The sequence below is a fragment of the Stylophora pistillata genome, chromosome 1 (assembly GCF_964205215.1).
Source record: "Stylophora pistillata chromosome 1, jaStyPist1.2, whole genome shotgun sequence".
Taxonomy (NCBI): Eukaryota; Metazoa; Cnidaria; class Anthozoa; order Scleractinia; family Pocilloporidae; genus Stylophora; species Stylophora pistillata.
The window spans coordinates 37,418,273-37,445,995 of NC_142519.1; the positions used below are offsets into that span (position 1 = coordinate 37,418,273).

Consider the following 27,723-nt stretch of genomic DNA (forward strand, 5'->3'; position numbering starts at 1 on the left):
ACTAAAACCTTCAGGCAAGTGTTAAATTTGAACTGCCGCGCTACAAATATATTTCATTTTTTCTCAAGAAGGGGGAAAAACACTCGACTACGTCTCGTGTTTCTACCCACACTTCTTTCCGTATTGACCGAGGATTCTATGGGTTATGAAAAGAGCTCCCGATTAACACGCTACTTTTCTTTAATGTTGTACATGCCAGAATTTTAAATGTTTGAGATCTTGTTATTTCCGTTGTAGCAGCAAACGAAGAGTGTTACGATTAACCTGTTGTGATAAACGTTGCCAATGGTTACGTTTCCGAATTCTCTCAATTATAAAGCTTGCGAAGGCCGTACTGAAAGTGCATTTGTGAATGTGATAAACTTAACAATATTACTCCAATTCTAACTCCCTTACGATGCCCGATAAACGAAAAACTCGAAAGAAAGCTCCCCATCTGCAGAAGCTGACGAAAGTCACAATCGCGTCTGCCGGACGCCAATAAGTTGAGCCGAAACTCCGAGCAAGAGAAGACGTTTATTGACCGAAGGCAAGAGACATACATAAAAAGAACGAGCGGGAAAAAAAAGAGCCGCGTTAAATATATGCGCCAACCGTGTGACAACGAAGTGAACTAACCAACAGCGTGCCTACGAAGCAGAACAATGAAGCAGGCTAAACGACAGCGTGCACAATGTGTCACGTCATCCAAGTTAATGGCGAGAACTAGACAACAATGCGAAATATGGCGGGAGACATACTCGAGTGTTGTCCAAGAACTTCTTAAAGCTCAGGTATGCATCATGAAGTCGTTCATGGAATCCGTATAAAATAAAATATCTGTATCATGTAATATCTGTATGAAATAAAAGTGCAGATTAAAGGGATCCAAGTATAGCTTTGTAGTTGAAGTAACATGCATTGTGCATGCAGTATGTTGTTTTGCTGTGGTTATCTGATAGAAGTAACTTGATGTAATCTTGAGAGACTGTTCAGTAAGCTGTATTCTTCATCGCAGGAGAACTGTAAGACAGTGCTGCTGTAATGTACACATGTCCTCTCTAAGTGATGCCTCTGAACGAAGTCTATTTGAAGAGAAGGGGAAAAAAGGAACATGAATTTTGAAATTGTAACAGTACTACAATGATAGTCCTATGAAAAACAGGTCTATTAAATGGATTTAGTAAAATAATTCGTAACAACTGGTGATACTGGATGTTGACTCACATTTCACAAGCCACTTCTTGACTAGCTATCAAATCAAAGACAGTTTGTTTACTTTATTATTATGAAAATTATTGTTCTAATTATTATTGCTTATATTAGTACTATTACTGCTGATCTCTAATTAAATGAAAGCAATAGTTTAAGTCTTTGCATATGCCTTGTGTCTACGCAGTGATCTTGCATTCAGGTAACAGATTTTTAGAATTGAACTAGATATGCCATTAAGTGGTGATATACAAAGTTTAAGTTTAGCAGTTGTTCTTAATCACTCCATTTCTTTCTCAACAGTGGCATGAATAACAATTTTGTCTTTACAGAGATCAGTTATATATAAGCCTTCAAAGGTGGAATGGTTCTTTTAGTACTTAAGTTGACAACAATTTTAGTTTCAGTATCCCCCTCAGTGATCTATGAACTGTTTTTGCTGCTGCAGGGCATAATGGAAACTGTTTTCTGACAACTTGAGTTGCTTTGTTTTTACCAACAAAAAATTGTATGGTAACTGGTTATACTGGGGTCCATGCCCTATGGTCAATTCCTTGGGTATAGAGATGTCTGTTCTCATGTCTAGTTTTTTTACCAAAATCTGAGTGATCAAACTGTACCCAAACTATGCCTGAGTGTTTGCTTTGCTGATTTAGTTGCACAAATTTGATGATATTCCCAGCACCATGAATTTGTTATGCCATCTTCAGTTCACATATTCATTACATGCTGAATTCACCTTCAGCATTTAGGTAGAGGTTCAATACCAACTCCTCAGTTTTTCTTGGGAAATTAATTTTGTCTTAATATTTTTCTTCAAACCTCAGAAGAGTTAGCTCCAATAACACTGTCTAGTGCTGTAATTCTGTATTTGTTTCCTATAGCTACATTATGTACTTCATCATTAAATTAATCTACCCTAGTTTGCATTAATTTTTGTTTATATAGGTGGGTGCATCAAATGGGTTGTTTGTGTCTTCTCACACAACTCTTCCCTTCAATTTTACAATGTCACTTACTGTGTGTTTACCTTCACATATTTAACCAATTAAGAAGTTCTGCAAACAACTTGCTATCTCTTTGCCACATGATCTCAGTGAGCTCAAACACTGAAAAGTGCTATTGCCAGAGAATTGGATCAAGAACTGTGTAAACTGAATTTTGGAGGTGTTTAAATATGTAGTCATCCACTACTGGTTCTAACTGGAACAAATCACCAATATAATGGTGATAAAAGAAACACCACCAAAATCATCTTTGCAACCCTTACTATCTTTAAGCCTATTGTTAAGCTGTATGGCAAACATATTCAAATTTCATCCAAGAATATCAATTTGACGCCTCCAAAGTGAGTTGTCAAGGTGTCTTGTCAATTTAAGTCAAGATATATTGTTTGTAATTTTTCAATGACTGATAGGCAGGAATAGCAAATGCACTGTGAATAGTTTTACCTTTAATGCTGTAAGCAGCTTTCCCAGTTGAACCTAATAGTAAGACCTTAATTTGATGAAAATCACTGCCAGCTCTTGTGTTAAAATACGTAAGGGCTGCCTGATCCAAGGCTTTTAGAAGATGTGATTTGCCCACACCAGCTCCACTACTCAGAAAGCAATAAAAAGGAGTTTCTGTGCTTTCACTCTGGTGCAAAATGTGATAAAAACAATTCTTTTTTCTTTTTATTTAAAATCTAAACCATTCCACGATAACCACCATCTGGTAATTTACTGATTAATATAGGTGGCTCATTGTGGCGTGATGTGGAAGGAATTTTGAAATCATCTGAAAGGTCAAAGCTCATTGAAATCAGGATGTAAATCTTCATTACCAAGAGCTTCCTTCATCTTGCAGTTCAACATTTTGCGCATTTGGTGTTACTAAGTCCTACTGGGAATCACTAACTTCTGTGTCATGTAAATGCTGTTCAATGTCATTCATATCTTCACTGCAGACAGCATACTGATGCATTTGTTTGTCTACTTTTTCTTTCAAAAGAAGGAAATGCTCCTGATATGAAGAGCTTAGCTGCCTATTAAATCAGCTTTTTCATTTTGCCAACAAGTAAAAAGCATAATAAGTTCACGGAAATGTTCTTTAGAGTAAGAATTCACATTGTACCAAACACTTCTAATTATTCTAGGCTTTATATGCTGCTTTGGTTTTGCAATTTTTGCATTGTGCTTGCCTAAAGTCTGAAGTTGAAATCAGCGAATTCATCATCATCATCATCATCTTTCCCTGTTTCAAGTAGGAGGTTATCTGTGTTCAAACTTTTAGATTTTTTCCCAAATGAGTTTTTGGGGTGAATTATACAATGCAGCCCAATCAGCCAGTAACTTTCTCTATGCTTGTTGGTCTTTCTATGTACCTCTTAATAAGACCAGTAGAGTGAATGTCTTCAGAGTCATCCTCCACTTCTTCTATTTCATTCATTGGTTTCAAAAGCTGAGCTTTCTCTTCAGGGGGTGAAGTGGTGATAAAAATCACCTCTCTAGAGCTTTTCCTTGTTGGTAGCTGATGAACTATATGTAAACTGCCTCTTGAGCACTGATCTCCCCACTATTTAAAAATTTATTCTCAATATCTCTCTCTAATTATGCTGTAATTTCCTCTCTTTGCCCCCTCACATGCTTGTTGTAAAAAGTTGACTCATTCCCTTCTGGGCTTTTGAAATGTATGATACATTTATTATGTACATTGCACAAGCATAAACATCCAAAACAAACCATAATTATATCCATATTTGCTCTCCATGCACTTAGACAGACACTGTTGTAGGTGTTCATTAGGATTTCTTTTCAGAAATATGGTGGGAGAATTTAGGTTGGATCAAATAGCAAGATAATAGTAGTTTTGTTCAGGGATGTCCAGATTAATTAGCATTTGTTCAAAAGTGATTTTATCCACCTCTTTCATATCATTCTAATGCTTACTGATATGTTTGCAATTTTCTTTATGTTTTCTAATATGTCACTTTCAGAAACATCACTGCCAATAGAATGTAAAATGCTGGTGCATTTCATTGGAGGCTGTGAATAATTAAATCTGCATTCCATCTTTGATTTTTTGCACGAGTTGGAGAGTGCTTATGAATCGGTTTGTTGACAAGCAGTCCCAGTTCTGGATCATTAACTGATTTTTCACAAGTGATTATTTGATCAATAATACACTGGTGCATCTTCAAGTCAAATTAGTATACAAATATGTGGTGAACCTCTCTGCTGGTATTCAAATCTGAAACAAGCCTGACATTTTTCCTAAGGGAGCAGCATTGCTCATTAGAAAGCACCTTAAAAACTGATTGAATTGGTAACTAAAATGTTGTGCACATGTCACCCGGTCACTCTGAATCAACCTTGACTTTTCCTCCCAGTTTAAATTATCTAATTCATGAATCTGAATAATCTTTAACATCAGCAAACTTTCCAAGTATTTTAACGAGATGTACCCATTGTGTTTCAGCTGATAAAAAACTACAAAAGAAGTTTTCTGGACCAAATAGTGAGATTTAAAATGGTTCAAAACGAAGGAATCTCAACGCTAACAATTATACGTAGCAGTGTTGAAACTGCCTTAATTAGTGCCCTTTTCGCATTAATCAACACAAATTAGACAAACAAGTACCTTAATTATGTGGCGCTTCTTTGCGCTCATCATTGCATCAAACACCGACAGGAGGGTCTTGGACGTTTTCAGAGGATCGCTCAGTTCGTTCCGTCATACTGAACACATGAAATAAAGCCTTCCAAGGGAACTTCACGCTCTTATTGGAACTCAGAGCGAGGTTTAAAAATAGCTAGGCCGAGATTCCCAGTGAGGAGAAATGCACGTGCCCATTCGCAACTATTATTTTGTAAATTGAGCAGATTTTAGGCCGTGTCTGATTGGAATTGTAATTAATCGGGCTTTCGTTGGAAAGCCCGAGTCTTAAATTGCAAGCCGTTGTTAGTCGCCAAAATGGGGGTCATGGTCCCAGGCGTTCCTTGCTTAAACTGCGGAAACTGGGGATGAGAGTGTGACAACTTTAGGTACGTTGTCACGAACTCGCTCTTTGTAAATAACATAATTTACAGAATGCTGTGTTTGGTGTAGACCATGTGGCGAAGATTCCTTTCTTATACGCTCATCTCACATACAAACGCACACGCCGTTTGTGGTGGGCCCACGCTAAATGATGTCGGGCGTTTTCGGAATGGTCCGGTCCACGAATTCTATAGCTCGAAAGCTAGCCAAATGTGCAAAGTTCATACTAGTTCTTGCGAGATAACAAATGAGCCATATGTGAGTTCAAATTACGAAAACTCTGGCAAAACTGGAACAGCCGATGTAACAACAAACTATGATGCGGAGACGAACACCTCACTTGCTGATAAAGTTAGAATGTTCGCGAACACATTTTCGAAGGTGGCGCCAACAACAGCGAATTGGATTAGGATACTGACAGAAGCAACTTGAATAGTAAGGTTAACTATTTAAGCTTAGCTCTTCCGTTAAAAATCCTGTGTCTGTTATTGGTTTTTATTGGGTTCAATACTTGTAAAGTACGATTTGGTCTTTCGTACATAACCAATATTACTATTATACAAGCGATATATCGTGAACGTTGGTTTGCTCTTCCCATGGAGTTGTAAGTACTGTACAAATCACTCCCTTTTTAGTTTTCGTCAAAATATAAAGAATTCTATGATGGATGGTTATAATAGTGTTAAATAGTTTGTGTAAATATATTTTATTCTTAATAGTTCGTATGAAAGTAATACTCTTTTACCTAATTTATCATAACTGTATTCGCTTTGTTTGAATTTTTTGTTCTGGGACGCCCACCCAATTAGTTCTTAGAACTATTAATTTGGGTGCCCCAAACTCCACACAACTAAGATATGTTTTTAGATATTCTTTTCTTCCTCTCCTTCTTCAATTGTTAGATATCCTTAGTGACAATGAATTGTAAATTATTTTAATTTTTTTTTGTGTTCTCTTATTGTATTGTATTCCTTATATTGATATTTGTAACACTTCTGTAATGGTTATAATCTTCTCTAGTACACTGTGTTCGTGTGAGTTTAAATAAAGTGATTGTTTGAATTGATTGATTCAAACCCTAAACTCTCTAGTTTCTTTTCCATATCAAGCATGGCAGATTTCAAAAGAAATCCAACAAAGATTACTTAGACAGGAGAACACTGTCAAAAATCCTTCCACTACGAACTTTATTACGCACTAAAACACGCGCAAGTAAAAAAGCAGAATGTGAGAAAGTGTTAAAGGGAGATAACACACTCGTTAACAGGCGAACATTTCTGTCCACAAGATACAAATAATTATAAAAAATTAAGTAACTAACAAATATCGCTCACTTTTTGAACCCTTGACATTTTACCCTTGAGGCTCGACAAAAACCTAAAATCAGTTTCTTTGGAGACCGAAACCTTGATATCTGTTTTTACGCGAGTTAACTTTACTTAAACGAATTAAAAGAGTATCTAGTTCTGTCATATTTTGATGAAACTTGGCCAGAATATTCGTCGAAACATTTTTTGTCCAACTTTGATAAAGATTCCCTCGGGAACCTAGAGAAATATCGAAAAAGCCTCGCATCCTTTTTTTAGCCTTTTATTCGCTGAGTGATACAGTCCGGTTTGTTTGAGTGTCCGCGGTAACCCGAAGGCTGGTAATTGAGTTCAACAGATACCCTCAGTTTTGTCTTTAAAGGCCTGCACGCGCCTACCAAAAGAAAACCTATCAAAACTTTAGTTATTTTCAGAATCTATGCGCTATAAGCGCTAGCTTTACAGTGGTATAGAGTTTGTCATGGTTTGTTTTATAGAAACACGCACGGAACGATTTTTCCGGGGGGCACCCTTCAGTAACCCTAAATTAGCAATCTGGCGAAAACATCTCGCTGATTCTCAGAAATAGTCCGTCTTGACTGTTTCAGTTTTGAAGAATAGTAAAGGCTGAAAAAATCTAAAAAGTCAAAGAGCATAGGGTTTCTTTAATTTTGACCGCTGATGTAAACTTTATTACGACTTCTTACAACCTGCGTGGGTTTTTACATTAGTAAACCGATAGAAAGCGTGGTGTTTTGCAGAATCAGCTGGTTACATTGAGTATATTCATATGATATGGAAAAATAAAGTGACCCTCGTAAAAGAAAATGGACACAAATCAATAGAACAATGTGTGAAAAGCTTCAGTTTACCTAATACTCCGTTGTTAAGTCTTACATAATGTTGCTTTATTTTCATTGTTACTGAGCAACGACAATTTTATCGATGGGATTGTAACCATTCTAGCGAAAGTGGCGGCAATAAAATATTTCACGGAGGAGGGAGTGGCTTTTGAAGTGGACTATGATCTCTAATACACTGTCGACCTCAGTAGTTTCTGTAGCTATTTAAATTGTCGTCGATGATGAATGAAGGGGAGGGGGGGGGAGGATAATCGAAAACCGGTGGGTTCATATCCTTCATGATGACACAAAAATCATAAAATTCTAAATTTTCACGTTTACCTTTTGATGCACCAATCCAGGAAAATCTTGAATTATCTGTCTATATAATACTTCTACCAAAGAGTTTTATCTTGGCTAGGTGTATAACGAATCCCACTTCTTATCTATCGAAGAAACCTTCCCTCAAACCTTATCAACCAATGTTATTTGTTTCAGTTGAGATAGGAAATTAAAGTTAACTGATATCCGGTAACGCTAAGGCCCATCCTTACCTATGTAATTCGAGGTGAAAATCAAATCAGCAGCTTTTCTAGCCCTCTCCACCCAGTAAGAGTCGTATAAGTTCTAAGCGATATCTAACAGTGCAAATCTAGCTATCTGATAGAACAATTTTTTGTTGACAGGGACTTGTCCAATAATCAGTTAAAGAACCTATCCCTGGGATTTTTTGGCGTAATTGGAGGCTCGAAAGACTATAAGTACCAACATATATTTTTAATTACTGCTGTAACATCCACGCGAGTAATGGGAGGGACAGAAACAGTCTCACATAGAATTGCATTCCTTGCAAATGAAAAATTTAGAGTCAGTGGAGAAAAGAATCAATGGCGAGCAATAAAACACCACCGGTCTAATTCTACATAACCGCCCCTATGTCCCCCGGACGGCTCTCACAAATCTATCACCCGCCAAACGAGGACTAGAAGCTGACCTCTGGAAAGAAACTCTGCACTATGAACGCTCGCAGTACGAACTCTATGCCATAGCTTGAAGCATGGTCTTTCTGGTTTTTTGAGTCCCGATGGTTAAATTTGACTGAAAACAAACGTTTTTATGTGGAGAAGGTTCCCACTTTTAAGGTTTCATCAAGGCGAGAGAAATCGATAATTAAGTATCGTATTTCTCGCTTGATTTGTAAAAATCATATCAGAAAAGTGATTTTGACGAAGGTTTGCACTGTCCAGAGCCAAGTTTTATTGAACGTAGAACTGCCGGAAGCGATCACTGACTGTAACCATACAGAGGATCTGACTATCTCTAGAAATGATAACCACATCGGCATGTGTCGGCCGCAATCTTGGGATCGTAGTCTAACAAAGAGCGCACAGCACCTACGTTATTGCAATTTATAACTTAAGCGAAACATTATTTTAACTCGATAAAGAACCTGATGGAAACACTTGCACTGTGACATGGTGCTTCGACAGCTTTCTTGATTTTATTGAAAACATTTAGATTGGGCTGAATCCCAAATAACTGCTGTTTAGAGTAAATGGAAACTCAAGTCGACGACCTTATGAATTTCATAGGTCACTTTACTACACAATGACAGTCCCATTTGTAAAAGCGAAAAAAGTGAACTGATTCAGTTGTATTTGAATAATCTCTAGTTTTTTTTAGTCTAATAAACTCCTTTCTCATTGTGACCGCCATCTCAGTAATAATTTAGTTCGGGTGCAGTACAAATATAACCTGACAGTGACATTCCGATAACAGTCCGATGTGTAAAAGCGAAAAAAAGTAAGTGAACTAATTTAGTTGTGCTTGAATAATCTCTAGTTCTTGACCGCTTTCTCAGAAGTACTCGCTTTGTATGAGTATGTTCTTCATAGTCATAATGCTTAAACTACTATAAAACTCGAGGGGTATTCAATGACAAAAAAATGTTTTATGATTTTAAATGGTTTGGCAGAAAGTCGGACGCAAACGGCCGTTGTAGGCTTTAGCTTTTTCAATAGCTAGGTTTTAAAACTCGCGGGCAAAGTGTGATAAAAGGAAACAGTAGCACAAACAAAAACTGGCGAGGCCTTTGTTTCGTAACTCCGCCCTGACAAGTTAATGAGCTAAAGTAGTATTCCCTGTGGGTGAAAGGGCGCCAGATCTCGTCCAATAAAAATCAACCAGTTTATGCTTCGACGCTAAGAGTACAGATCTATAATTTTTCGCTACAAGTTCGGGTGCAGTACGAAGATAACCTGACAGTGACATCCATTGAATTGTTGGACCGGGCTTCAAAGATCAGAGTTTTTTATTTAATTACACTTGTGCAAGTGCTTCTGGCACTTTTAGCGATCGTCACTTATCTAGCAACAAATTTGTATGAAAACGATTTGGGGATATAGAATAGAGAATCCAAACCGCCGGCAACTCAGTCCCAACTAATACGCTGACGCCTGGTTTTAGTTTTAAAAAGTGGCTGATTGACACCCGTTCCTATCGACATATTAGGTGGAGCCTCTTGTTTGCTCAAATCAGCAATCCTTGAAAAAAAACAAATCTTGCTGATTCTTGGAATATTTCCGTCATCGACTGTCTCGGTTTCGGAGACTAGCTAAGGGCTGAGTTAATTTTAAAAATTAGATAGCAAGACGTTTCCTTTAATACCTAGGAGAATGAATGAATAACACCTTTATTTAGAAATAAATAGAAATCCCAACATCAGGGTAGTCCCATCAGAACGTAAAGCTCTGCTATGATTAGGAGCCCTGGTGAATAGGATCCAAAAATAAATATACTAGAATAAAAAATCTATACAATACAATTTTGCAGAAAATTATAATTAACGTGACTATTATAAACAACACATCCATGATAAAAAAAAAGATTTCTTGGCTGTTTCAGTTCTAACGCGAGGCAAATGAAGCAAATTTCCCTGTCTTGTTCTGGTATTATTAAAATTAAAATATTGCTTAAAAAATTGAGGACAATTACCAGATATACATTTATTAACCAGTTTAAAAGTATGTTCGTCTCTTTTCGACTGTAATACAGGCCATTTAAGATCCATTGAAGCTTGACCACTATCCTTAGATTTTAAACAATTTTGGATGCCCTTCCTTAGAAAATTATCCAGCAGTCTGGCATTGCTCACTCCACAACAATTCTACACAGTGTCGCCATAGTCAAATATTGGACGAATAAATGATAGATACAAAGTGTTAGCAGCACGACAAGTTAAATCTCTTCGCAATCGAGATAGCATACTTAGCCTTTTGCCAGCTTTAGATATAATGTGCTGAATGTGGGGAGCCCAAGAGATAATAATGATAATAATAATAATAATAATAATAATAATAATAATAATAACTCTATTTCTATAGCGGTATATACAAAAGCTCTATATCGCTTCAGTTTACAATCTAATAAATATTTGAATAACAATCTTACCAAGACAAAATCAATTAAAAGCAAGTCTGAAAAGATAAGTTTTCAATCTAGATTTAAAGACGTCAACTGATCGACTTAGTTTAATGTCTAAGGGAATATCATTCCAGTGCTTTGGGGCAGCGACCGAGAAGGCCCTGTCCCCATAGCTCTTCAGGTGCACATTCGGTACTTCTAATAAATGTTTGCTAGCTGACCTAAGATTTCTTGTAGGGCTATATGGGACTATAAGTTGACTTAGATACAGAGGTGCCAGACCATTGAGAGCTTTAAAAGCTAACGGTAATACTTTAAAGGTAACTCGCTGCTTCACAGGTAACCCGTGTAGCTCCTTAAGGACGGGGCGAATGTGTGCAGTCCTAGGTTGCCCAACTGCGAGGCGTGAGATAGCCTCATCAAATATAATACCAAGATAAGTGAACTTGTTCACCCGTGTTAAACTTTGTCCGTGAAAATTAATAACAAAGTCGTTATGTTTAGACAGCTCAGAATGAGTTCCAAACAGCATGGCTTCAGATTTGGTGGTATTAAGAAATAAGCTATTCACTTGAAGCCATTCACCCAATGTATTTAGGCCTTGATTCAGATTATCTTCGATGACTTTAGAATTAAAACTGGCACAAAACAGAACAGTATTATCAGCGTACATGAGCACATGACAAGACTTAATGCAGAGGGAAAGTCGTTAATATAAATAACAAAGAGTAAGGGGCCCAAAATAGAGCCTTGCGGAACACCAGATGTTATGTGTAGAGGATCAGACAGAACACCACCAACGCCAACAACTTGGGTGCGGCCAGACAGATAGTCCTGAAACCAGTTCAGTTCTTTGCTTTTGATTCCAAAAGTGCGCAGTTTCCTCAACAAAATAGAATGATCTATTGTGTCGAATGCCTTACGCAAGTCCACAAAAGCTGCTTCCGTCATGAGACCCAGATCAATATTTCGCCGGATTGTGTCCGCGAAAGACAGAGCTGCAAATGCTGTTGAGTGTTGTTTGCGAAATCCACATGGGAATGGACTGAGTAGATGATTTTCTTGCAAATAGCTCACTAGTTGAGTATGCACCACTCGTTCAAGTAACTTAGATATTGTAGGTAAGATAGATATGGGGTGATAATTGTTAACATTGTCTTTCTTCCCTTTCTTGAATGATGGAATAACGTAGGCAGCTTTCCAGTCGTCAGGAACTTTGCTCTGAGACAGTGAAGCATTAATTATTACTGTAATAGGTTTTGTGACTATTGCAGAGGCGTCCTTTAGAAGTCTTGGTGGAATATTATCTAAGCCCACAGCTTTTCCTGATTTAAGTCGTTGGATTTCAGACAGAACAGCAGTTTCAGAACTATCAGTAAACAGAAAAGTAGCGTTCGTAGCTTCTGTTAAAGATATACTTCATGAGAGTTTCGATGCATCATTTACAAACGATTTGCAAAGGTTGACAGCTTTATTTACGAATGTATTGTTGAAATAATTTGTAATTGAGCTCTTTTCATTTATTACTTGACCGTCGACTTTGAGTTTTGGAGATGGTTCTTTGCTTTCGGAGGGAAGGATTTTCTTAACTGTTCGCCAGAATGAGTTGGGATCGCCAGTATTCTCGTCAATAAGCCTTCGATTGTATTCTTCCTTTTCCTTTCTTATTAAATTGGTAACTCGATTTCTTTAAAAGCGGTAGCTTTTCCAATCTGAGGGAAGTCCGGTAGTGTGAGCTTTTTTCTGTAAATAATCTCTGTCTCATTTGACGTTTGATAGAAATATTGAGCCAAGGACAATTGTTTAAACCCCTAACGCGTTTAACAATAGTGGGGGCGTGACGTTAAACTGTGGTGGTAAACTTCTCTTTGAAGGACTGCCAAAGCTCATTAACTTCCTTGTTGCTACCGTGGTCATTTGGAAGAACAAAATCTGTGTTTTTCAAATCCTAGAGGAATTTATCTGGGTCGTAATTTGCATAATTTCGAAATGTTTTGAGTTGCGGTGGAGCTTTTTTCCAATTGATCTTTCTCACACAAAAAGTCATTTCATGATCGCTTAAGCTAGCACCAGTGACGATCCCAGAGACTTTAATGTTTTGCGGATGGTTTGTAGCGATCAGATCAATCACGGTTCTAGATTCCGCGGTGACTCTTGTGGGCTCCTTGATTATTTGAGTAAACTGCAGTGATTTAAATAAAGATTTAAGATGTTTAAACTCTGGGATAGTTGTGCGTTTCGACGCGAAGTCGGTGTTCCAATCCCCAAGTAAAACTACTTCTTGACCCTTTGAAACAGTAGTGTTTAGGGTGTTATTCATTTTTGAACAAAAATCTTTATCATAATAATTAGATGAGTTTGGAGGTCGATAGAAAGAACCAGTTAAAAAACTGCTTGACTTTGGAGGGAAAACGTCAAGCCAAAGTCCTTCCATGTCGGGCCTTTCAAGGTCTTCTCTTCTGTCCACCATAACATCATTGCGAACGTAAAACGCTACGCTTCCACCAAGAGGCGTGTCACTTTATTCGCTGAGTGGATGCTATGCATCCAGTCTGAGCGATTCTCTCATATGCTAGGCGAGAACATTCCAATTGTAAGGGGCGTAAAGATAGAGCGTTTCTCAACCATTTTCAATAAAATAAGTATGTGTTTGGGCGAAAAACTGTAATACTGAGAATGACTTTAAAAGCTAGTATATTTATAAACAGTCGGAGACTGGCCTCTCAGTCTTCAGATCCAAAGAGTCCTCGAGATCCAGAACTGACGAGTATTAAGAATAGCGAGATCTCAAAGACCTCAATTGAAGCTATTTGACGGTCACTGATAGGCTCAGATGAATTATACTAGCTTACTTTTAGGTATAATGCTGTGGTCAGAGGATCGACTATAATTGCGGCATAATTACTAAAATCTTTGAGCGTAGATACGTCAAACTGCGTTGCAAAAATTCAGAGAAATCCTGAATTATTTGTAAATGTAATAATCTTATCAGAGAATTTTATCTTGACATGTTGCATGGCTTCTGTGAAACCTAATCAACCAATTCTGTTGAACGTACTTCTTTGAATAAGCACCTGCATGGGCACTTCTTCAAAATCTCGGCTGAAAAAAGGGGAGCTCATTGAAATGAGGGTGCTTCATAGCAGTGGCAACTTATTAAGAAACTATTAGCATGTACTGATTCAGCTGCAGTTGAAGCTTAAAAAGCTATACAGTAGATAAGCTGGCAATAGAAACAGGTCTTCCTCGTATTTAATAAAGCGAGGGAGGAGGGAAGGGGTGCGGGGGAGTTCAAAGCTTTATCTAACAGCGCATTTCAAACTTTCTCACTTGATTATTCCTTTTTAATTGGGTAAGTTTGTATTCCTCATGATTAATCCTTATCGGAGCTTAGTCACAACATGAAAATCTTGTCAAATTGCTCACCCAAGGTTACGCTTTAAAGAAAATTGACGGTGTAAATAAATAAAAAAAAAATGAAAAAATATGGGTCAAAAACCTTGTGAAGCATTTTCACTCCCTCAGCATGTGGTTACATTAAGAGCACTGCGATTTGGTTATTTCAATCTATTTCAATTCAATTTGCGGGGAGATTAAATAGGTTTCGGGTGGCTTAATTATTACTTGAATCGGTTTAATTCGTCTAGTTTACTTGGTCACACAAAGTTTCTGTTTTACTACATATAAAAGTTAATTGATATCATTTAATCTGGGGGTCAGCTTAATGTGCACTCTACTGTTATGTCTATCGGTTTGTCATCCTGATCCGGCCTGGGTCTTTCTACTAGAACTATTACACTTCTCTGACAATTGTCTCGCCATTTTATGTCTAGAAGTGAATTATTTCAGTTAAACCTCCTTCATCATATAAACATTTCTGTAAGCTACCTTAGCAACGCAATATATCTGAGAACTCAATCACTAAGTACAGAACAATATTGGCTCCGAAGGTGCAGCATTGCAAGCTTATTCGACCTTCATTTAGGTGATCATTGTCAAACTCACTCCAATCTAGATACCAAGAAAGCTTTGTTTCATGGAGCTGCATCAGTCATCTTTTGGTGTCCGGAGCAACCATGGGTTCGCTATTTATAACGGAAAGAGAGAAACGTGAATTGTACCGGAGGTTGTTGGTTTTGGAGGGAAAGTCGCACGTCTTTTTCGTTCATCACCGGCAGCGAATTTGCGATCGGAACCTATCGGGTAGTCGAATGTCGAGGCGTTGTAAGAGTTGTAAAGTGTTCGAACACTATGGATTATAATGCAACACACGGACGACAACATTTTGAAATACGAGTTTTTACTGAGCACGTTGGACACCACTATTCAAGTATCATTACTGAAGCACTGTTCAAACTTGCTGATTGTGGGCGCTCTTAGGAAAGTGTGAATTTTATGTAGAAGTTCAAAATTGGCATTTGCTAAGTATATGATTCGGCAGTTCTCTTGTGCATAAATTCTTCACTGCTGGAGGGATTGTTTTGAATACTTAACAAATGGTAAACACCACAGCGTACACTATTGAGTTATGGATGCACGCGGGGAGGTTGCTAAGCACGAAAGAAGCGTAAGAGTCGCTCGAGGCGATAGCCTCGAGCGACTCTAGCTTCTTGAGTGCTTAGGAAACCTTCCAAGTGCATCCATAACTCAATAGTGTACGGTGTGGTTTTTACCATTTGTTTTATAACATAACATTGATACATTGTAGCTAAAGAGTTCCCTTTTATTTAACAAATCTTACGTGACCAGAAAAAACAAGCGCGCGCGGAAAAATAGTCTTTGCATTTGCTCACGTCAGCAGCGTACACCCATGGGCAAATGGGGGACGCTAAATTGACCAATCAGAGCGCGCGCTTTACTTTGGTTATGTTATAACATTGTTTGCCACATTCGCGCCTTAACGCATAACACCTTACTTAGACAGAATAAACGACTGGGAGGTCAAAAGCTTGTATTAAAAAACATCACAAAATCTCCGTTACGACCTTGAGTACAAAAAATATGAAAACAGGATCAATGATGACATATTATGGAGAATTTATGGGCCAATCTGTGCATAAGTTGTTCTATGAGAACAGGCGACGAAAAATAGCACGCTGTCACTTCTTGAGGGAGGGGGGAAAGGGTCTTATTAGAGGGGGGGTGCCTATTTGTTATTTTGGCCAAGGAGGTGGGCGCTTAATAGGGGAAGGGCGCTTATTCGCGCGAGGGCGCATATTCGAAAAAACACGGAATTCAAATAAACGTATTTAAATTGCGTGAAACAAATAGGTTATATGCACTGTACGACTCGTTGAGTTTACTCACATTCTATAGTACTACTGACAATTTACAGAGGGAGCAGTTTCCCACGCCATGTGCGTTGCTCGTAGATTTTTGTCGTTTTTGGCGAGTTTAGTTGTTATTTCAAGTTTTTAATGAAGGATCTCGAGGCTATCCTATAAGAAGCAGTAACTTCGAATCCTCACCGGATAGGTCCTCTTATGTAAATTGTTGTGGTCGTTATTTACAAGGAATCTGGACGTATACGAGTTGTGCTGTGTTTATTCTCGCCAAGTGAAGCTGGCCCCTACACAGACTGTTGAATTTTTAGTGTTTTCGCGTCGACTATATTTACCGTCTTCTGTAAAAACAAAAAGACGCCCTGTTATCTTGAAATGACTTTCAACGCAGTTTTAGACGCAGTGCTACGCGAGATTTCAAAAAAAAGTCAACCCCCGTCAAGTATTCTTTGTCGTGACCATCATTTTGTTACAGAAAGGGTAGAGGAGTACTCCTGCTAATGGACCGATGTCAAAAGCGTTAGTCCAGCGCGTACGCGATACTCATAGGGTACGCGGCAAGAGGGTGCCTTCGAAAATAGGTGATCTCAGTAAAGGCACTCTTGGACAAAAACTATTAGATTCCTTTATTTTCTTCCCTAGCTATCGTTTCTAATCTCACGTTGTGTGTTTTCGGTGTCCCAACATTCAACTGAAACAGAGCTCACGTCGATTTTGGTCGTTATTAAACTGTTTATCTTTTCCTTTCACAAAGTTGCGTTTTCAATGGACATCCAACCAATTCATAAGTACTCTGTAAATGTGCGTAAAAAGTTGCAATACATGACAAATTAGACACATCGAATATATGAAATACATATATCTGAACTGCAGTTATGAAACGTATATGTGCACGATCCTCGCAGTAAAGCACTAGTGAGCAATAGTGAAAATCAGACCTGAAAAAATTCAGGCCTGTACGGGATTCGAACCACTGACCTCTGCGATAATAGTACAGCACTCTACCAATTGAACTGGGAGCAACTGGGAGCAAGCCATGCATCAAATTAATTCGACCTAAGCCCGTAAGATAATAAATCAGACACAACGAATATATGGAATACATATATCTGAACTGCGTTTATGAAACGTATATGTGCACGATCCTTGCAGTAAAGCACTATTTGCTCTAATATCACACGGATCATACCAATATGGCGATCGTGAATACATTAGACGATCCGTTAAGAGCCATGGTATTGGACATGCATGGATTAGACTCGTTCAATGATGAGCCAGTGTCGTAAATGAACCAGGACGAGTCGCTAGACATGTTACGAGTGTCTCACAATCTCTACAACTTGTGAAAACACATGTGAAATTGATCCTTAATTGTAGTCGACCCCATGCAATTATCTATACAAATTATAAAGCTGCAGACAACCCACCCGTACATATGCAAAGTACATGTCAATGGTGCATCTATTATATATGAGGAAGATAGCTTTCCTCTGTCTGTATCGTAAACGTGTCCTTACATCTATAGTTTAATCAAGCTTCTATACTATGTTCAGGGCTAAAAGAATCCGCATTGCTAAAGTTGTACCATTCTTTTTCGTACTCGTAATATCGGAATAAAGGTGTTGTTTGAAACTGAAAATAAAAATATGGCAACAGAGATTAGAATTATCTAGAAAGATACACTTCCTGATGAATTATACTCAAAGTAGTTTTGCATTGATGAAAGAGCTATGATTTCTTTCAAGAGAACAAATAAAGTATCTAATTTGCTGTTATTTAACAGCATTACAAGATTCAGCAGGTTAAAAACGGTCATCTGCATAGAAAGTAAAGGTTTCGTCTGAGATTCGTTGCAGATCAAGAGATTGTAAACTGCAATTTTCAATCTCCTAAAGCAGATTTCATCCCAAGGCAATTCACGCACTGCATAAGCAATGTTTTTTTCAAACCTGTTTTGAGTCAACTTCAAAGCTTCTTTAGCTGGAAAACATTCGTTCTCTTATGTTTATTTGGGTCTTTTAGTCAAATATCGCTGATTTCTTGTTGTTGGGTTCATCTTGTTTTCTTTTTTTGTAGTGACTTGTCCTATAACCAACTGGAACAGCTGCCTCCAAGAGCTTTCTCTGAAAATAATCTTCTTAAAGAACTGTAAGTAGAAGGGTCAATACAGCGATTATTAGGCTAATGTTCATATGCACATGACTCTCCTAAACGAAATACTGTGTTATGATGTGCGTGAAAACTATATGGCCATGTCTCAAAAGGAATGGATATCATCAAACTGATGTATATGATTGGCTAAAATTGATATTAACCATAGTCCACAACCACTTTCTAGATCGATATGTTAGTAACATTTAACCTTATAAAGTGACATATAAAAGACTATGGGAAAAAACAAAAAGAGTTATTTAAGTCCGGAGATTTTAGCCCTAATTTGAAGGACAGCAAAGTAAGCTCGTTTCAAACTAAAAATCAAGTCAGTGTTTCCCCTAAAACGGGAATATGTCTTCACAGTTAAACAGCTGTAACCAGAAGCAATTTTTGAAGTTAAATGGTGTACATTCAGCGTAGACGTTTTCTGTGATGATCAGTAAAAGATCACAAGGCTCAGACTGACAATTGATAGCTGGTCGATGGAGGCACAAATAGGCACCAAACGTTCGTTGTGAGCCGAACAATAATAAAACAGCCCATAGAACTTACAATAACACGATTTCCTGGTTTATTCCGCTTCAATCTAATTCACGAAACACTCACTTAATTCCACGAGAAAACTTCCCCGAAAACTCGCGCTCTCACAACCTCCTTTTTTCCTTAACTCGACCCGTTCTCCCTTTTTCAACATGCACGTGCTCGCTACCTTATTTGGTAGCGCTGCTCATGGTCTTCTTTGTTTTCTTCCACGTTTTCGTCCGTTTCGACCAATTTTTCAAAAATTGCTTCTAGTATTCCATTCTTGAAATTGGGAAACTCTTCGCTGTCCCTATTTTTAAAATTTGCAAATGTTTCCACACGAAGAAATTTTTCTTCGACAGATTGCTGAGCATTGCGTGATATGATACGTCATTTTAGGATCTATAGCCTTATTGACGATGGCTCTTGACTAATAAAATCGTGAGAATCTCTACGCTTATTGTAAAGAACTTAATACTAACTGACTTGCCGCTCTAGATTTTTGGGGTCATCTGAGTCACGTATAAGTTGGTTAACTCTAATGTTGGCGTTAGCTCTTGAGAGCACTGTGCACTGCACAGTCTCAGGATTTAGTAACTTTTCCTGTGCTCATCCGGGTTTTACCTCATACCACCCTCCAGTTATGACGCAAGACAATTTCAGACACCAGCTGGGTAGAAAGATCCAGAGTCATATTTACTAAAACTGATGAGACGGAAATTTTAGAAAGAAACCTTAAGTCCTCTCTTTCGTCTTTTTTGAGAGCTCACCAGAGACACTGGATGATTTTATGGGGCTGATCCTTTCTGAGTAACACAAGCCTTTGCATTTTGTCATTATTGTCATGTCCAAGCTGGTAGATGCTTGTATGGCGTAAGCAAATGCAGTAGGAATCTTTTCCAAATGAATCACCGCCACTCAGTAATATGGGGGCCTTTCCTCTGATTCAGCAGTACAATTTATGTAATGCAATTTAGATCAGTTAACTTCACTTAGGCAAATTACGGGCCGAACAAACTATTGTCTTTACTGACCTGAATTGCTGACCTAAAATCGGCCTTTTGAAAACGTGATTTCCCGCCACAATCGAACCTTTCATTGACTGTTTTCATGCTTCATATCAATCCGACAAATCATTTTAAAATCAGGGAAGAGGATTAAGATCTAATCTATTTAAGAATCAAATAACTTTTCAACATCCCGTTCAATATTATGTGCAGTTAAGCACAAAAATACCCTTTTAAATGTTGCACCTCTCTTGTTCCCATGGTATTAACGGATATATTCTCATGACCGTGGGCATTTTTTTTAACCAGAAAATCGCGCAGTAGCTACCTCAATCTCAAGTTCATTGAAACACGATAGTCTCTCTAACAGCGGTGTGGGGCAGTTAGGTTCAAAGAATCCACCATTTCTTTAAAACTTTCCCAATGAATGCTTTTTAGGCTAATAGTAATCGAAACCACCTTGGTTTTTCCAAACGCTGCAAAGCAGCTTTTCTTCTGAGCGGCAATCGCTTCAGCGCTCAACGAGGCACATTTTTAACAGCGCCGATGTAATCAAAATGTCACATATTACAAGCTCATATTTTCACCAAATTTGTTTTGAAGAGTTTTTTTTCCTCCGCATATGTAGATCAATCGTTTATGAGGACAAAGCACATATATTTTTCTTCATTAACAATTTTTTATTGCGAAAATAAGTTTTCAGTTTGACACCTACTTCTCCACTGCCGCCATAGCAATAAATATACAATATTTTTCCTTTTTTAACTTCCTTCCCTCCCCCCTCCTTCTCCCCATCTAGGGCGAGAGGAATGAAAACACTGGGTATGACACAGCACTGATATGTTCCAATGGAGCTAAACACACTGAGTCCCGATACGAACCTGAGGCCGTAGCTTTTCAGCCTTTGGTCGATTGCGATTGGGTTGTCAATTGATTTGCTGATACTAAGCATGTAGGATTGAGTAAAAGTGATGTTTTCGGTGACTAATCATCACACTTGCTTGATATACGTCTTTGCGTGGTTTAAAAAGCTATACCAGTGAGGAAAAAAGATATGTTACACTTTTTTCAAAGATAACTGTTGAAAATGCTGGAAACGTAGCAGAATAAGAACAAGGAAAACTTCGTAGATAACTCACCTGATCTAATCGGGAAAACCACTTCACCAAGTTTCAAGATTTTCGTCATTTTTACATCCCTACTCTTTGATGCTTTACAACGGCGACGGTGGGTGGGCTATTGCCCTTCGTTGTATTCTGTACTTCCCCTTTTTATTTCGTAGCCCTGCATTAGGCACATCCTAATTTCGCTGAGCTTCAAAACTGGCTAAATAAAAGACTCAGTCCTACTAGAATGAGTTCGTACCTGTGTAACATTCCTCGAAATAAATGTCGTGAGCTGAGATTGACTGTAAATGTTTCATCAAAACTTTTAAGGCTCGTCTACGTAACACACCTTGAGCTACCACCTGTTTCTCCATATTTGAAAGAGCAAGATAGACATGATAGAGAGAGAGGAGTCCCCATCTCGTGGTTCGCTACTCGTGAGGCAAATTCAACTTTGTGAAGCAGTTACAAGTTCCAATTGCCGTGGGCTACATCATGATTACATTACAGAATGAAGTATCAATCGGACTTAACAAAGTTTCTTTGCAAATTTATAGCGGTAACATTTGCTTTATGTCAGAAAATTTTTCAAAAGTTACAGCTTATCAAAACAATTAGCTGGAATGTTAATCAATATTAAGCAACTTGCTTAACGATAAACCACACTTTTTGTTGGTTTACCGGTGTAATAAACCACGTGGGATGTTTGGAGAACAAGAGAAAGGTTTGTAAAGCACGAGGTGCAGCGGAGTGGTTTGCAAACCTTTCGAGTATGAAGCTAAGTATTCGGATCCAAGTTTGTCAGAGAAAATGGCAATTTAACTCTTATTTGTGATCAAATCGTTGATTCTCATAAAAACCATCAAAAAGTGCGAGAAACCTAACAAAGCGCCGGAGACTGAATCAACTGCCGGTGAGAGGAGCAAAAAGTGAAATTAATTTCTCAATGAATGAACGCAATAGCACCAAGAACCCCAGCATAATAATAATAATAATAATAATAATAATAATAATAATAATGATAATAATAATAATAATAATTTAATATTTATATTGCGCAAATTAACATGTGAATATGATCAAATGCGCATCACAACACTTTTCGGGAGACTTTGGCTGGACTGCATCAGCAGTTTCAAACAATCTAAGGAAACTTATTTGAAGATTCTCCCTCACGCCCAATTCCCAGTAAACAGGCCAGACCACATCACAGTAATCTCGTGAGTGGGTTCTTTAACGTCAACTGCTTAACCAAATTAACTAATTAATAGACGCAGGAGACAGGACCTACGGTTTATTCGTCCTTATCCGAGAATACTAGAATGTCTATCGATTTCTTGATATTATAGAAAGGTAGCGCATTCTCCTCAGTTATTTTAAGACCTTGAGTGTTGGTCCGGCCGGGGCTCGAACCATCGACTTCGACCTCCCGCACAACAGTCCAGCGCTCTAACCAATTGAGCTAACTGGGAGGCGGTTGTAAAAAGGCGGTTGTAAAAGAAAAAAAAAAGCGAACTGGCTTTGTGGCCAGAATTGGCCTTCCACTGCGATTGTGATCTGATAAGTTCGCAAAGTTTGTAAGCCTAAGAGGTAGAAACGTATTTGTGCACGATCCTCGTAGTGAAGAACACTACTTAAGTAATAGTGAAAATCAGACCTGAAAAAATTCAGGCCTGTACGGGATTCGAACCACTGACCTCTGTTATACCAGTGGCAGCGCTCTACCAACTGAGCTAACAAGCCAACTGGAAGTAAGGCATCAAGTTAATTGCATTTAAACCTTTTTTCGTGAAGAACACCCGCGAATGTCTACCATAACCATACGACGTCTAGTGTTTTTCTTGGGCTGACAAGACTGTTCAGCTGGTTTTGAGTACAGCTGCTCTGCCTTCTATAGAAGGCAACGCCGAGATAAGCGACTTTAAATCAGCCCAAGAAACTCACACGATACAGACAAACATCCGGTCTAGTTAGGCGAGGAAATTTTTCTTTTTTTTTTTCAAAATGATTTCAGACTTTAGCTCGAGAGCGCGACTGTTTATTCCCATGCAAATCCTTATATTTCGGCCACAGCATAACGTAAACTTATCATAGAGCTTGTAGCGCCCGTGGGCAATAGCAAGCGAACCATGAGTTCTGATTGGCTACCCGAGTTGAAAAGATGGGCCCATCTTGTACGCACGAGATTGCCCGCGCAAAAAAAAAAGGGTGCGTGGACTGGACTTGCAAAGATCGTAACTTCTGGACAACATCAGCCATGCAGTCGTAAATAGTGGCAGGCATGAGACAGTCAAAACAGAGAAAACATACATGTAAGCGACCATCACGGGTTTATTGTGCTACAAACATAGTTGCCTTTCTTTCCCGGATCTTGAAATAATCAACTCATTCTTGATTATTTAAGAAGTGCAATTCTTAAACTATATAAAAAATTATTTATTGACCAAGCTTTTTCGATCCTTGTTTTTTCTTTTTTTGCGTTTTTAAGGACCTCGACTTCGTCTCGGATTCATAAAGGCCCAATAAAAGAACTCGGCCCATATCCAGCCATCTTGACCGAGCAGGCTTGGTTAATAAAGCATATATTACATGAGGTGCATATTCACCAGGACTCATTTTGCGAGCTTGGCTACCTGTGATAATAGGCACGGCCGATCCAAGAGCGAAACTGCTCATTGGGCAATTGCATAACAAAAAGAAAGGTGAAATCCAATGAAACCATGGTAAATGAGCTGTCAAATATGGAGAAAACATAGCCAATTGGCAGCCAAACAGATGCGCGAAAAACGGCTTGAATACAAGAATTGAAATCGCGCTTATATGGCACGATGAAATATCATCATATCTATCGTTGGGACTGTTTCTGTCATCGATTTTAAGATTTTGAAGCCCTTTTCTTTCCATTACAATATTCGTCAGTCTGTACTTTTGCTCTTCGGATGGAAAGGATGGAGCTAAAATGAGGAAAACCTGCAAGATCATTTTAGTACGGCCCAGCAACAGGCGTTATTTTGAATTGTTGATTACTCTATCCACTCGGGCAAAAATTTCAGGCATTGTGTACCACCGCCGCCGCCGCCCCCCCCCCCCCCCCACCTTACTGCCGGATGAAAAGAAGCTTCCGCAAGCATTGTCTTTAGTTTTTAGGGTGAAGATGAGAATGATCTTTGTAGTGTATTTCGCAGAGGGTTTTAAAATCTGCACCAAAAAAGGAGTGCTGAAAGCGAGTAGTTTTTTCTCTTCTGATGTCAGTTTGTTTCCTTATTTCTTTTGTTATTTTCATATAATTCGAATAAATTCTATCTGCTAGGAGAAAGCAAGAAGCCAAACAGTCTGGGTTCGACCCAGGTGCACGTAGATACCGATTTCAAATCTCTCATCATAATGGATCAGTTATTCATTTTATATTAAATAGTCAACGTGGGGTCTGCGTTTGCTTTCAGTCCTTTCAAGTCTGTATCAAAACCAGTAAATAAATGTTTTACTAAAATCGTTCCCTTGTTGACCATGCAGATTCCTAAACAACAACAACTTAAAGAATTTGTCCTCTGACCAGTTACTTCGATGGTCGCGTTGGTTCACATCAGAAGTTCAGAACCTGTAAGTTAAAGTGCCCCTAAGACGAAAATTGACCATCCTATTTTGTGCTAATTTGTTTACAGAATGTTAAATTGGGTCAAGTCAAAACCCTTTTCGCCATTAAAAACTCAATACAAACCTTCGATAACCATTTTCTATTACTTCAAAGTCGTCCAAAAATCATCCGCCATTGCTGAAAACATGTTCCAGCCGAGCCCACAATTGTACAGCAGACAATGCCATCATGACGTCAAAGGCTCAACAAACTTATGCCTTGCTTTGTCACATCTCTATTTGTGCGCTGGACAGAGAATCACGTATATAATTTTTTGAGAACTGTTTCGTTGTCAGTCGTGAAATGTCAACTTTCTCTGACGATGAATTGTCCCTGAAATCATTGAAGCTTCCATGGATAGTTTTGCGCCGGCAAACGATGAATTTTTGCCATGCGAATAAAGATAAACACAGAACGGCACGGGCTCGCCAGGCGGCTTTTGTGGTCGCATCGCTTTATCGCCTTCAAATTGTATTTTTGCTTGTCGTTAGGGATTTTCCTTTTTTTGTAAGAAATGATCGGGTGATATATAAAAAAGGTTTTTGGCAATGGTTGATTGTGTATCAAAGCGGAAATTGGGAGTTTTTGAAAGCCATTTCCAAGCCATCAATGTCAGTGTTTGCCCCGACGCATTTGGTCAATGATCTCACTAACCCTTTCCTGCGCCTCTTTTACTATCGGTGCTTTGAGTTTAAAGTGAACTCTGTTCTTGAGTTACATTTTGACCTCTTTTTTTTTCTGTCTTATTCATGATGACTATTTAACAATTGGTGCATGCTTTAGCGTGCACTTTCGAGTTATGGAGCACGCGGGAAGTTCGGAGAGCACGAAAGAAGCGTAAGAGTTGGCAACTCTAGCTTCTTGAGTGCCCTCCAAACTTCCCACATGCTCCATACCTCGATAGTGCACAGCTTAAAGCATGAACCAATTGTCTTAGAACATAGCCGGTGGAATTTTGCATCAAATCCGACGCGAAAAACATACAACAACATTAGTTGAAGCGAATCGTGACGGTGCTGATGCTGAGTCTCCTTTTCTGCTGTTTTCTCTTTTTCTGCCTCATTTAAGAACTCTAGCCCAAGGGAAAAGGTCGAAACAATGCCTTTGTTTTCGGACAAGTAGGCCGAGTCTCTGTTTGTATCCATGTCGAAAATATATTATTTTTCCCCACGCTAACAATGGCCGCTCGCGCGGAGAAAAAAATTTCTGGCGAAGCAATTTGCTGACACAATCGGCTTGCACTATCGGGATTTCGAGCACGCGTACGTAGATTGAATTTGATTGCGCGGCTCTGCTAGCTATGTTCTAATGTTGTGTTGCTTCGGTGAGGCTTAAAGCAGAGTTTGTTTCAACTCTAATAGAGCCGTGACCTCATTGTGTTACAAAGTAATTTTTTGGCTTAGATACAGTGTGCAAGTTGTGTTATGACAATTTTCCAAGTAGCTCTGAAGGGCGATGGAACACTAAACCGGTGGCATTCAGTTTGATATGAAACGGAAGTGGTTCTTTGTTTTGTCCGTGGAAGGTGTAACGAAGGGGCATTCGTCTTCCAAATAAATCTCGCAAAGTTGGCCTGATTTTACATTCGTTTGTCATGGGTGTTGGGATGAATTTGAGACCCTTTGATAGCACACTGACTTGGCTGTCAGATGGTTGATAGTTTGAGAGGTTTTTTAAGAGACTTTAATTTTCTCGGTTTTTCGGCTGCAAGCCTACATTTTAAAGAGTTTTTTCGCTCTATGTGTCTTGAGCAAGGGAACACGGCAAAATGTTATTTTTTTACCTGGTTTTATTCGTTATTTACTCCCCAGTTTGAATTTCCGCCATTTTGTTCTCTGCCATTTTAGTATTGTTTACCGCTGACACTTTGTATCGCAGGCGAGCGCTTAAGGCGCGAGAGATTTCCGGACGAGCCCCGAAGTGGCGAGAAATAACGGGGAGTGAAACATGTGGGGGCGTGACCCTTTTCAACCAATCAAAAATTAGTAAAGCCATAATAAGGGGCCGTGTACTTCTCAGGATGCTCGTTGTACTTGCCATGGCAACAAAATACGTCATTTGGTGGCAAATTTAGCGCCAAACTAAGCTCGCACAGAATTTTGGTCGAGGGCGCGAAGCGTTAGAAATATAAACAAACCAGTAACAATAAGAATTTATGGCGCTTTTAAGTGAAAATCATCGGAAAGTGGAAAGAATTATTGAGGAGAGCTATAGTGTTTTTGTATGTGGAAAAGCCGGCAGTGGAAAATCGTTCTTTCTGCGATATATTATAGGGAAAATTCGACGGAAAGGACTACATTGTTTTGTAACAGCACCAACTGGCATCGCTGCACAGAACAGCGGTGGTAATAACCATCCATTCATTCGCTGGTATCGGTACTGGGTCAAAAAGTATTTCTGAACTAATCTGTGCCATTAAAGCTAACGCAGAAGCAGAGAGTATAGTTGTGATGGTATAGTTGCAGAGAGTATAGTTGGAATAGTTGCGATGTTCCTGTTATCGATGAAGTGTCGATGCTGAGCCGCGAAGTGTTTCGAAAGTTGGAAGCTATCGCTCGAGCCACTCGAGGCTCGCAACCCTTTGGCTCGATACAGCTGATTTTCAGAAATTCTCTTCTTCTTTTCCACGACAGAAGGCTGCTCTGTTTTGAATAGGCTGGCCGTTCTTTTTACATTCAAGTTGAAATTTTCCCTATATATTGTCAACAGTAACAGTGTGACCCGACTTTTCACAAATTTTTTCAAATATTTTGTTGAATACAAAAAGATTTAAAGTTTACTTTAGCCTGAAAATTTCAAATTAGAGGCTTGTCATACTAGCTTGTCATAATAGCAGTCATTCCAACGGTTTTCATTAAAAATTTGCTCTTGCTGTTGCATTTCTGTTCCTAGCAACGAGTGCTGTTCCTTGCAGTTTACAACACGTTTCTAACGGCTGAATTCCAAGGGTTTCACTCCCCGTTATTTCTCGCCACTCCGGGGCTCGTCCGGATAACTCTCGCGCCTGCGGCGCTCGCCTGCGATCCAAAGCGTCAGCGGTAAATAATACTAAAAAACAAAATGGCGGACACTCAAACTGGCGAATAAACAACGAATAAAACCAGGAAAAAAAATAACATTTTGCCGTGTTCCCTTGTCTTAAGCTGTTTGTTCTACTTTCGCTTATATTAAAGCCAGCTTTTTTAGAGACAGAGCACGCAATTATATTTTTCATCTCTTTTGTATAAAGTGGGTT

At 38.7% G+C, this 27,723-nt stretch overlaps 1 protein-coding gene and 1 long non-coding RNA gene across 2 annotated transcripts in view; one reads left to right on the plus strand and one right to left on the minus strand.

Moving 5' to 3' along the window:
• Positions 1-497: 497 nt before the first annotated feature.
• On the minus strand, positions 498-5,382 carry LOC148742332 (uncharacterized). The gene is made up of 2 exons (XR_015999448.1): positions 4,813-5,382; positions 498-1,064 (listed from the first exon to the last, which is right to left on the minus strand). It is a non-coding gene; the product is annotated as an uncharacterized LOC148742332 (long non-coding RNA).
• Positions 5,383-17,258: 11,876 nt separating this feature from the next.
• Positions 17,259-27,723, plus strand: part of LOC111346506 (uncharacterized) — a 31,166-nt gene continuing 20,701 nt past the window's right edge. Inside the window, exons 1-2 of the mRNA XM_088747245.1 lie at positions 17,259-17,347; positions 18,142-18,213. Of these exons, the coding sequence (XP_088603371.1) occupies positions 17,259-17,347; positions 18,142-18,213 (161 nt within the window). The remainder of the gene's footprint in view (positions 17,348-18,141; positions 18,214-27,723) is intronic.